Below are 13,253 nucleotides of genomic sequence, written 5' to 3' on the forward strand. Positions count from 1 at the left end.
AAATTAATCAATGCTAAATTACTCTCATTGTATAGTGAATGACTGCAATAACATAGATTACCACTTCTTAGTGTTAGCATTTTATTTTATCTGATAAGAATATCTATTTATTCATGGATAGCTGAAAATAATGAATAATAATCACAACTAAATGATCCTTACAACGTTTAATACCCTACTCCAAGTGCACAGAAATCAGTAGGATCACAATGTCATGGTTTCAAATTTTACTCATAATCGTAACATATAAATATGAACTGGTGTGATCAATAGAGAAGTACATAGTGTGTGAAGTACTGTAATGAAAAGATACTATCTGACTCATGCGTTCTGCGAATTTATCACTTGCAAATGATTACATTTTGAATTATAAATAAGAATTACATAGTTCTGTTAATCTACTTTTGCTTGATAATGATTATCTGTACTTTTACCATGCCAAGGTAAGATACATCATAAAAATATAATAGTACGGGATACAAATGAATTGATTCTACCAGCGATCATAGGAGATGATAATACAAATTCATACTCATCAATTTTTAATCTACAGATGGGAGAGCACAGATTCCAATTCTCATACATGTAGATACATGTTTAATCAGTCTGCAGCACCAGTGATTGGCCTAAGCATGCCTATACTTTGCTAAGTCACAAAACATGTTTCATCACAGGACAGGATCTGACAATATTTGAAAAGGGCGCCACCTTGTGGTGGGATGTATAAAACATTTTGGAGTGAAAAAGCAGTGTTCTGGTTCACATGGTCTACATTTACAATGACCAAAGTCAAAGTTTAGACAGCTGCATGATGACAAATGCATTACATGTTCATGATTTACAACATCAGCTCATAATTCCTGCAATACGTAAGAATTATCTATGTAACACTTGAGAGCAAATGTGAAATGTAAAATATTTACATCCCCCAAACCTTTCACTGCTTAAGAAAATTTCATTTGTAGCTAGCAATTCCTATCTGGACAGAAGTTTGAAGTGTTATCTCAGACAAACTTTGAGTTCGTTATTTAAAAGCCATAACATTACTCATTATTATCTTCAATTTTTTCACACAATCCATCATACACCTTCTATTTCTTAAGATCAAATACCATGGGTACTTTAACACTGTTGAAGGTGATCTTACATTCTTAGCAAGGAATGGAATGTTTGACATGTTTCCATCATGGGTCATGGATTCAATTACACATGGTCAATATCTTTCTGTGCTTTCATAAAATGGCAAGTCCTGCCTTCAAAATACACAAGATTCGTCAACCCTGACCCATGTCAAAATCTAAACTTGTGCACTGTTCAAGAACAACAAGACATTACTCGAAAGCTATGGTGACTTACGACAATAAATAGTTATTTCACAGCTGAAGAAATTGGCAGGATAAAGACACACGAATGTGTGAACCTGTGCTGCTTGGAACACACACACACACACACATGAGAAGACAAGATGAAAGTACTGAAAATCACTCATTGTCATCCATATTTTTTTCTTTGGCATTAAAAAAAAAAAATCAATCAAATATGATTCAAAACAAAATAAATAGGACGCAAATTGCATTTCGATCAGAATGGAAGCAAAAATAATGGGACATAAGTTATTTTCGAGCACAATACGGAGAAAAAAACTGAAACAACCATCAAGAGTATAAATCAACTCTGAGTGAGAAACAAAAAAGAAGATAATTATGGCTGAATATGGCATTCCAAGAGACACTGGTGCACATACATGTGTACTTGGCACTCCTGTTATTGGTGAAGTGACTCACACCACAAGTGGAAGATTAACATCTGTCATCACACTTCTAAAATCATTAGGTTCCTTTTAATCACTACGGCAATTGTTGGCTGCACACCCGCAAGACAGTGGTATTGTGCAAATTCTGTAAAAACAGAGCCTGGCATGAAAAATCCTTCGTCACAGTTAAGTTCGAAAAATTGAAGTGCGCGATGTTCTATCTGTTTTTGTTTTAAGTTTTCCATGCTTGTTTTGCAGAGTCTTGTGATGTACAGACAGGTAAGAGGTGGTGGGAAAGTGCTTTCAACCGGAAACAGAGTTCATCTACTGTCATTGTATCACAAAGTGGAAAAGTAAGGAGGTCTACAGAACAGTGGTAATAACAATGAAAAAAAAAAAAAAACCACAGAATTTTTGCAGAATGAATAAAATCTTTAGTAAGCTGGTAATCTTAATGATTCAACAGCTGACATTGGGATTCAGTGGTATGAATGTATGAGAAAAATGGAAATATATGTTACGACCTTCTTCCTCTGAAAGCTCTCACTGATTAGGAGATAAGGGTGCAATCACCATGACAACAGATCACTGACCATGGCATCTGTTGAGAAACCAGACCAAGTTGAATCTCCTCACTTTCAGCCCTAGTTTCTTGACTTTTGTCCCCCTGTTTATTGCGACGTTAACTGATCAAGCTGCGTATAAAGTGATGGGGATTATAAAATCAATTGTCCTTGTGTGAAACAAGACAGCATCAACAACAGGATTATCTGGGGGTGGATTAAGGGACGTCCTCTCTGGACAATGGAATGGCCAGTGTCAAAGTGAGTGCTATTGATTTGTTTCCAACAAACTGAAGGTCCGTACTCTCCTTGCAAAACGAGATGCCCGAAAGGTTCGCACTAAGTGGCATCTGAACAAAAACGCTTTTCTCATTGAGGCAAAATATTAATAAGAAAATCCCTCCTTTTTATGGCACACAATCTTCTGAGAAGTGGAGTACTTTAAAGACTGCAATTATTTGTGTTGGGCCTAGCAGATGTGTACCAAAAAAAAAATTGTAGCATTTGTGTCACTAGGTTCAACCCATTAAACAGACCATTATCTTTGTTTAGAAGGTTACTCAGCATTTTCTCCTCCTTTGGAAATCTTCTCATCAAAGTGAGTACTTTGCATAATCTACCAATACAATTCTTAGGAAAAACAGCTTTGGTTGATAATAATTGGGGGGGGGGGGGGTATTATGTTTGACACTACAACAGAAGGCAAGTTCTTAGGAGCAGAGTGAAACAGTAGTTTAAAGATTTATCAATAGTCATAACCAGATGATTGCAAAAGACTTTGGTAGCACAAACCTCCACCATTTGGACATTCTCTCAAGGTTTCAAAGGAAAGTGCTACACAGGAGAAAAAAAAAACCCAAAACAAAACATCAACACATGTCTTGCAGTAGCAGCTCCAATAGTTAGCTTCATTGACATTAGCACTGATCAAAAGTTCTGCCTTAATCATGCATCAGCTACACATCAGAGCGCAAAGTCATCCAGCGTTATCTACGGCATGAAACCAACGAATGCAAATGAGTATACATCAAATATTTTTGTAATCAACACTACTGATTGCATTGGTAATAACAAAATCAAAGAAATTTCTGGTTCTTTCGCCAACATCACTTGACTAGATGACCTGGAATGAGCTGATAGCGTGTCCTCGTGGAGAATGTGGGTAAGGCTATAGACGTCGTTCCTCCACTCTTCCACCAGTAAAACAATTCATCACATTCCAATGAAACGGATGCTCAAAAATATCCCCTGCATCATAAGATACATTAAATCTCTCAATAAAAGTTCATAAAATCCATACTACATTGATATCTCCGTATCTTCAAAATATTTTGTGTTTCTTATTGAAGCTCAAACAAGGCAAACGCTGAATGTAGCTCCTGTATGCACCTAATGCATACTTAGTACATATTTTGCGTGAACGTGTTGCGTGTACATGAAATAAACTGAAGGATTTATTTCATGTACACACGATGTATTGCAGTACATTGCCAGTTATTGTCATGGGGTTGCCAAAAAAATGATTACGCATGCCTGAAGTTTCTCTGCCTCAAGTTTAACAGAAAAGCAAAGAACCGAAAGATCAATGGACTAGGGACGCCCTACGTTGATCTATCAATACTGCCACAGGGTGATGTCCAATTATGACTGGACTGGTCAAGCTCTTGTTTAATTCACAAGCCAAAAGCTGACCACCCAAGACCGGAAGTCTTTACCTGCCCAATTACATTTGTCCAGCCACAGTGGTCAGTTGGGGGGGGGGGGGGGGTCAAACTTGTGAATTGATTTTGATTGGCGCTCAAGCCAGTTGAGTGCTCCATCTACAACAACGCAGGAGATATATGTACAGTTGTAAGCCAGCTACAATTGACAAAGGAAAGACTTGCAATATCAGTGCATGTATGATAAGGGAAGTAGTGATATCATGCCTTACAAATTCACAGATTTGTTACTAAAAACAAGCTAAATGTTCAAAGCATACATAAATTTCTACAATGGAAAATGTCACCTATGATATGCGTGGAAACTCTGTTTGGAAACCATGACTAAAGAATCACTTCTTTTGGTATACTTCACATATTGGAATAAATTTAGCAAGAGATGCACTGTAGTGTGGCAAATATATCAGCGGGATGAAGAATTCCCTTTTGTTTCCATGTGATTACCAGACAAAAGTACTTAAAGCTTGCATATTACCAAAGAAAAATGGACTGTTCAACATCCAACTTTTAACTTATTTCATTTTCACCTTTGCCATGAAAAGAGTACAGAATAGAATAACAGTTCAGCCAAGACACAAATAAGTATTGTTATACAGGCTATCTTCAATGCAACCTTGAGGCTATTCACATCTTGCTGGGAGGTGTACATCATATAAAAAAAAAACAGCATTAGCTGTCCAACAGATCATATTAACAAGACTTTGTACAAGCCTTGTGAAGTATTTAAGAATCAGCAGATATGAGATATCATCAACCCTGTACCCTGTTGCCCACCTGACAACATGGACCTTACACACCCTACTCCTTAGACTGTAACCTGGCTAGAATAACTGAGGGATGTTACTTAGCTGCCGCTGCCTCATACGCAAGAAGAAGATCGACCCTGTATGACATGAGTGAAGTATATTTGATTCTGCAGCAGGCAGATGGACAGTACTGTCTAACCAAATCCAAGGTGACCCCTCTATATCTGGCGCAAGCACTATTCTCAAAAAGGACCCTACCAAAATCGCAGTCGATGCAGTCGATTGTCATGTACCTTATTGCATATCTGGGTCGGGGGCTGCCGTGGTTTATAACAATTTTGTCTGAGGATGAATGCACCAAGCGGGATTTGAACTGGGAGGCGTTAAAGAAGGAGTGGAATCTTTTTGCAATTCCTGAAAATTTAGGTGACGGTTTGACAGCATGACAAGTATATGACTACATGTAGTATTCCACTGGCTTTGATGTTATATGCTCCCAGTTGCTCTTCCGCAGAGTTTGGATATGGTGACCGAAGAAGTGGTTTTCAATTTGAACAATTTTGAGGCACATTTCAGAGGAAATGCTGAAATCCTATACCGAACTAACAGGTGACATTGCATAACAAATTCATTCAGTTTTTATTCAAATGTACTTATCATCAATGTCTCATGATCTTGAATATGAATGATAGTATCTCATAAAAAGGTAACATTTAATAATCTTGTGCACATTTATGCATAATTTTGCTCAGCAGGTTTAGTGCTTGAATACTAAATCTTACAGATTAAGTAATTGGCTAATGATAACTTCTCCATGGCAAAAAGCATGGGTAAAATGTTTCTTCTCCTTCTATAACACCTCCTTGATTTGAACCTGGGATGTTTTGATAAAGAGTCTAGAGCCATAACCACTATACCACTGTGCTCCCACTAGATTTTGTCACTGGTATTACCACAGCATTAGACATTGTCATACTTGCAAAAATGTAAGACTTGCCCATGACTGCTTGCACACATGGCTTACTGTGGTATTTGACTTTGAACTTTAAAGGAACAAATTCTGCTAATCTCTCATTTACAGAGGAAGGAAACTTGTGCATGTGCATGTGTCATGTTTATGATACAAGATATGATTTCAAAGAAAAATATTGATTCTACTTCTGCAGCTCACAGTGCATTGTCATAACAAAATAGTCACTCTCTTCCGCTCCCCCCCCCCCCAAAAAAAAAAGTTTTTAAAACATTGTTGAGAATTTAGCTTAGCTATCTCAAATGACTCCTGGGAGAGACACACCTTTATTACTATTATTATTCTCTCTCTCTCTCTCTCTCTTTTTTTTTTTTTTTTTTTTTTTTGGGGGGGGGGGGGGGGGGGGGAAGCCAAAGGCAGCAATGTCAATAATGCTGTTTAACCAACACAGCTGACAAGAGGTGGAGAAAATTGTTTATCTACACACCATGCTGTAATAATAATCATAAAAGTTGATTGGTTTCAAAGAAAAATAGTCAGAATCTTACCAAAAAAAAAAGAGTATTCTAATACTTCTATGTATTCTCTGTGACCTAAAAGGCAAAAAATTAGAATTTCAACGGTGGCGCTGGTCATCCCATTAGTCTCATGACGTTAGGGTCAGGTTTCCTGTCGGACAGTGCAAGCATCCATCCGTGAGAGTTGGACATGGTCAGAGTGACTCTCAAGCATGGTCATGTCCCACCGCCCATATTTCTTTCTTCTTCTTCTTTTTTTGTTTGTGTCTTGGTCATTAAGAGACACCATAGAGTTCCACATAACACTTCCTAGTTGGCTGTGGCGGCTCTATTATAGTTCCTTGGAGGTCCGTTATTCATGTTTTTGCAGGATATATTTTGGCGGTGAACGAGGAAGACTTTCTCTCACAGGAATGTGGTGTTGTCGGGCAGGTCACGTTGCCGACCCCTCGCTTCAAACAGCTGCCTTATGAGGGCAGCCTTCTCCTGCTCGAGCTCCGCAATCCGCTCACTCCTTTCTGAGACCTCCTATAAGCACAGGAAAACAAAGGAATGAAAAAGATGAAAAAGAAAATGAGAAACTGACAGCATTCCATTACTCAAAATATTCAGAGTAACAAAACAAAATCAACAGCACAACACAATACTCCATCTACTTTTACTTGGACAATACAATTAGAAAATGTAATTTGTGTATAAAGAGTTTGCCTTGTTTGAACTTCAATAAGAAACAAAAAGCATTTTGAAGATATGGAGATATCTATAAAGAGTAGTATAAATTTTATGAACTTTTATTGACGACCCATCAACATTGGGGTACTCAATTTATAAATTTATAGTCACTACCATGCATTTACTCTGTAGTCGTTAACCATGAAATGTAAGGACAATGCTTGTTTGGATTTGAATTATATACACAGAGAAGGTCTATTAGTTTTCTTCATGAGACTAACCCCCCCCCCAAAAAAAAAAAAAACACTTACAAGGAACAACGTTTGACAACTTACATAAGGGGTGCCAATGTCATATTCATCTTGTGTAAACATTTCAAAGAACCTGCTATAAATATAAACTATGACTACATACATTGCTGCTTGCAAATGCTATACATTCTTTCTTTCCCTGATATTTCCCCCCCCCCCCTGTTTGTTCTGAGATCAAAGTTTCCTCGCATGACTTACGTCTGTGAGTAACTTGTTCTGCTGCTTGAGTTTGTCGACCAGGAGCGGTGGGACGACCTCGCTCTTTGGACCGTTACGTTCCCTGTTGATTGCCAAGTTCATGTGGTTGGGAAAACCCTGCAGGGACGAGGAACAAACAGACAGAGAGTAAAAGCAGGAGAGCCCCAACATGACCGCCCTTGAGTACCACTTGACTCCTACGAGAGCTATTGTCAGCAAACAATTTTGTTTTATTTTTTTTATTTGACTTCTCAGTACTTGCACTATTTACAATGCTTTACAATGGATTCTCAAAGGAATGTTTTAGTTTTGGTTGAAATGGGGCTTCAGGTTTCTAACAATTTTGTAAGATAATTAGAAACCTCTTATGAAATAGGAAAACGCACACAATTCTAAGATGAATTCGAAGTTTATTTGATGAAAATCAGTTTTGGAATGGCTGAGGAATAAAAAAAAAAGAACAAAGTAAAACAAAGTTGTCCTAATAAAAGGTGGGTCACACCTTTCATTATGAACTCTTTGTTTTTGGATATCTCAGTCATTTCAAAACAAATTTTCATCAACATTTAATAAACGTTGAACTCCTCTTTAAAGGTGCATGGTCCCCGTGTTTTAGTCAAATGCGTACACGGGCGCACGGCGCAAGTTTCCAATAGAGACCTACGCTATCGACTTCTCTTTGGCGCTTACGCTTTGGCCCACTTTCCCCGAGTCCGAAGAAGTCCGATTCAGTGTAGTCAGTGGTCCGATCACAGTTCGGCTCATGATTCGGCTGAGGGGGATGACAGCTTTAGCAAACTTCTTTTTTGATGTCACAATAACAAGCACATATGCACGCACCCTGGCATTACTACAGACTGCGCGATGCGCAAAGAAGACAACAAAGGCAACGTTACTTAGCAACACCTACGCACTTTACTCTTGATGACAGCTCAACTTCGGTAATCTTCGTATCAATGCTAACGATGATCGGCAGTATCATCAACAGCGCCATCTATACTACCGGGACTATGCCCCTTTAAAATGGTATGCTCTTTCAAATTTTATAAGAGGTTTCTCATTATCTCACAAAAAAGTTGGAAACCTACAGTCTCATCTCAACCAAAACTAAACCATCCCTTTAAGGTGGTGATCAGGAGCGGCTATGCTCAGAAACCCTGCAGTAGCCTTTATGGTGTTAGATTGAACAAAAAATCCCAAGCATGCATGATTCAGTATCATCAATGACTTAAAGATGCCAGTCCAATGTTAGTGAAGATGAAAAGATGCTTGGAACCTGGGACAAGTGGTTATGTTTGTAACAGCTCAAAGGTAGCTGCCACATTTAGAGAGGGTAATCATAAATCTAAGACCACTGGATACAAGTCCAACAGCTCATAGGTGAATAGCTGTCACATTTAGTGAGGGTAATAATTCCAAACCATGCACCACATGTCCTTTTCTTTTCTTCTCTGCATGGACTTTCAGCAACATAACTCTTTGTGTTGCAGGGATAAATCCCACACTAGATTCACACCAAGTTTCCCTGGCACCTCGGAAATCATTTCATCGGATCTGCACACCACATCGAGGCTAGACGAATCTCCTGAACGGAATCCAACGGACTGTCACTTGCAAGTGAAGAGGTCACATGCTATTGTATGAATAAACATTCCATTCCACCCACGGTCCACTGGATAAACAGTTTGCATCTCAGCCTATGCATTTCAAGGACCACAGGTAAATGCACCCTGATATTTTCTAATTGTGAATTGTGATTGCCTCATTTGTATGGCTATTCATGATTTCCCTCTGTATTTTTATATAACTGTTGGTATCATACTGGCTAATCAAAGAAGGGGGGGGGGGGGGAGAAAAGATCAGCACAATTCTGGGGATATTTCCCACCAGTTATCAAAAAGATTTTTGATAAACGAGACTTCTGCTGTCAGTTTGATAGGACTTGGGACTACTAGCAAACATGCTAACATCCTGTTTCATCATAGGGTAAAACATTGAAATATGAATGTGAATAATCCCCAAAAAATACAAATCAAAACTGCAGTAACAGACTACAAGATGATTCATGCAGAGTTTTGTCTAAAAAAAACAAACTTTGGGAAAGCGTCAAGAGCTGAGAACTTCTGGTTCTTTCCATACATGGATCCTTTCGGTTCTTTCCATACATGGATCCTTTCTGCAATGGAAACGGGTGCACCAACAGATCATTTTGTTCCACGAATTCACCTAAAACCATTAGGTCGTAACCAAAGCATATTCCTGTTTGCCCCAAAACCGTTGCCCGTGTTCTGGGTAACATACCACTCTATCTTCTGTTTAGTTTTCACACGCTGTTTGAAGACGGGTGAGCGGCTGCATGGCTGACTGCGACGCTATGTCAACAGTGCGGGACATCAATGTGTTTTGCTCTCATCTTTCTCTCTCTCTCTCTCCCTCTCAGTTCTTTGTCTCTGAGATAATACCTCCATCACTATGCCAAAATGACTGTCAAACATTATATCAATCTCTTTCAATGGATTTATTTTTCTTAACAATGTCGCCAGGATCTAAATGTCACGGATGCTGCATCATGTGTGAACTCGTTGGACAGTCTTTCGCGCTCTTTTCCAAAAACAATGAACTTACATAAAAAAAGGACCTTAAATGCTTTCACACCCCAGGGAAAATATTTCAGAACAATGAAAGGAAAGAGAGGAGATCTGCTGAAGAAGAAAAGCCATCAAATATTTTGTGACTGTAAGAGGTATATGCATGATTGATTAGGGTGTGGATCTTCCTTCATACCAGCCAAATACTTCTACCCATTTACAGATGACAGCAAAAATCCACTGAAGTATTTGTTAGCACTGCCATTTAAAAGACGAAGAAGAGGAAGAAATTGGAGAAGCAGAAAAAGAAGGCAAAGAAGGAAATGTAAAGGAAGGAAAAGAAGAAGCACTTCATAAGCGTACATAGCTGATGATTGAAATATCGTGAATTGAATCTTATCACAATGATAAACCAACCGCAAAGGCAATCTGTCATTTCCGTGTGTCACAGCTATGAACAGGGTGCTGGAAAGTATTCCTGCCCAATATCACAGGACTTTACAACATAGAACCTGCCAATGCTGATGAGAACATGGGAATATTACTGGACCAATCCATGTCGGTCACGGGTAATCCTATTCACAGCAGCTGATTACCCCGCTAATAAATGTTGCAGTCCCCTACAAAGCAAGCTGCCAATCCGTGTGTGAGTTCCCCCCATAATAGGGCTCTTCATGGCCCATTAAGCAGCTTAACAGTCGAGCAGGTCCAGCTGGGTCATTTTTAGTTTCGATATACGGCATAATATTTTTTTTTTCCTATTCCCAACATGCCACTGATGGCTCAGCAATGACACTGGTATACCTCACTTTTATGTTGTTTATCAACTACTTTTTTATTTCTTTATCTTGTTCTCTTTGTTTCAACATCTTAGCTAAAAATGGGCAGTAGTTATTGTGTGTTTTGACTTGCTATTGAATTAATTTCCAAGGGCTTTGAAGCTGGGTAGTGTAAACCAAACAGGCAGCTGCTTCTTGAGGGTAATTATGAAATACCAAAGGTCTCATAAGAGGGACCGTTGAAGGCTGAGAATTTTTCTAGGCAAGCCTCATTGGACTCTTTTGTCCATTCTTATCTCTTTCTTTTTCACTTTTGCTTTGTTTGTTTTTTCTCTATCCCTACCCACCCCCCTTTCTCATGAAAAATGCCTTTTATGAATTTATCTTATTATTCTTCCCCTTTTCTTTTCATTCTAGCCATAATTGTAATTGTGCCTTGATGTATATCAACATGATTTTCATTGCTAAATACACTAAAATCAATTAGATTTTACTGCTATCGATATCATTATTATTATCATTATCAGTCTCTTCAATCTATATTTCTTTCTACTTGTCTGTCTGTCTGTCTGTCTCTCTGCCTGCCTATCTACTGTATATATAACTGAGAACACCTCTTTCATCCCTTACAAACCTATTTTTGACAAGATGATATGCATTCTTTTTATCTTCTCTTGTCCCTACATTCTCCTGTACATGGCTACATACATGCACCCTTAACTTTGCACTCATCTCCTGAATCAAAGCCTTTGATTATTATCAATATCTGGTTGCCAGGCAACGACGTCTCGGGGCTTGAAGACGCACCATAACTTTTGGGCATCGCAGAGCAGCGGACCAATCTGTCCAATCAGGCTTGTCGACTACGTTTCATCGGGCTGCACAGCGGAGGGAGGAAATGAGCTTCGCAGGCATGCAGATTCGATTGCCCTCGTCTGGTGCCCGAAGGCCAGAGCTGTCACGGGCACACGATCATACATCTTTCCCCCTGGAAGCGCCCAAATCAGTGCTAAAGTATCCTGTGATTAGGCTTAATGATCACTCTGATTTGGTAAGTCCCAGTCTCATGGGGCATACACAGAAGTCAAGTGAAAGCTTGGACAGGCCTGGTGTTGTGCTAAATATCTTTCCACGTTTCACATGTGCCTTCTATTCATATGGATGCCTCAAATTGAAGAGCTTTGAATCGTTACCTATTGAATATACACTCTGAGAACAAAGAAACATTTATTTAGTGATACTCTACAACTAAAACTTCCTCTTAACAAATTACACCCCGATCTTCGTACATGTAGAGAAACAAAAAATCTCAAGAGAATAGGAGAGAAGATTCACTGTGTACTACCTTTGTGCTTCAGCACTAAATTTTCACAATATGAAATTACCTTACAGAGTTGTAAACTGTTTTGGGTAATGGATGAGCAGCATTGCAAAGTAAGTGAACAGAGACAATGAAAATGGCAACTACATGTATTGTTTGAAAGTATCCTCTAACACTGGCATCGTAATACCTTTGATGAAAACCAACCTTTTCTGGGGTAGCAATGAGTGCCCTGAGTTGTCGATTGACCTCCGTGATGCGGGTCGTCCTGTACGTCACCAGGTCTTGATGGTTGATGTCCTAAAAGGTGGAAACAGAGTGATGATTTAACCAGGGTTATCAAAGGTCTCCACAGCGATAGATGAAGTTTAAAGTAAAGACTCCAGACTAGTGGCAGCACAACACTCATCAATTCCTATGTGACTTGGGTCGTCATTTTTGGTATTTGAAGTTGAGGGAGTACTTTTATCTCATGTTTGGCTCCCTTAACCCCCAGGCCCTTGAATCCTCCTGTGAAACCAAGGACTCCCTCCATCCTCCAGAGGGGTGAACCTAAGTGGTAGGATAGATCTAGAAATACACTTTCCCCCTGACATTATCTTTCTCCAGGCTAAGCACATACAGTGTATGGAGGAAAACATCTTCGTGCTTCTCCTCATGCACAGTTCTGATTCACATACTCCAATACTTTTCCCACGTGTCCTCCACATCCCTGTCACCATGGCAACAGCAATATCTACCTTTTACTCCTTTTCTTCTTCCATTTCTCACTCTTTCTTCCCGGACTCTTCCTCTTCCTCTTAATCCCTTCTCCTTCCTCCTCCTTTTTAACCTCCTCTCTTTAATTTTCCTCTCTTCCTCTTCTTCTCACGTCGTCTACCCTGACTCCTCCTCTCCCTCTTCATCCCTTCTCCTTCTTCCTCCTTTTCAACCCTCTTTTTAATTTTCCTCTCCTCCTCTGCCTCTTATTCTCACTCCTTCTATCCTGACTCTTCTGCTCCCTTCACCCCTCCTTTTTCCTCCTCCCTTTGAACTTCCTTTTTTCCTCTCCTCATTCACCTCTTCATCTCACTCCTCCTTCTATGAATCTTCCTCTTCCTTCATACCTTCTTC

At 39.2% G+C, this 13,253-nt stretch overlaps 1 protein-coding gene across 1 annotated transcript in view; it reads right to left on the minus strand.

The window, feature by feature from the left end:
* Positions 1 to 6,384: 6,384 nt before the first annotated feature.
* LOC140240957 (suppressor APC domain-containing protein 2-like) overlaps positions 6,385 to 13,253 on the minus strand; it is a 40,056-nt gene continuing 33,187 nt past the window's right edge. Inside the window, exons 4-6 of the mRNA XM_072320728.1 lie at positions 12,348 to 12,440; positions 7,453 to 7,569; positions 6,385 to 6,799 (exon numbers count right to left, since the gene is read on the minus strand). Coding sequence (XP_072176829.1) covers positions 6,677 to 6,799; positions 7,453 to 7,569; positions 12,348 to 12,440 — 333 coding nt within the window. The 3' untranslated portion in view covers positions 6,385 to 6,676. The remainder of the gene's footprint in view (positions 6,800 to 7,452; positions 7,570 to 12,347; positions 12,441 to 13,253) is intronic.

This window comes from Diadema setosum, chromosome 17, assembly GCF_964275005.1.
Source record: "Diadema setosum chromosome 17, eeDiaSeto1, whole genome shotgun sequence".
Lineage (NCBI taxonomy): Eukaryota > Metazoa > Echinodermata > Echinoidea > Diadematoida > Diadematidae > Diadema > Diadema setosum.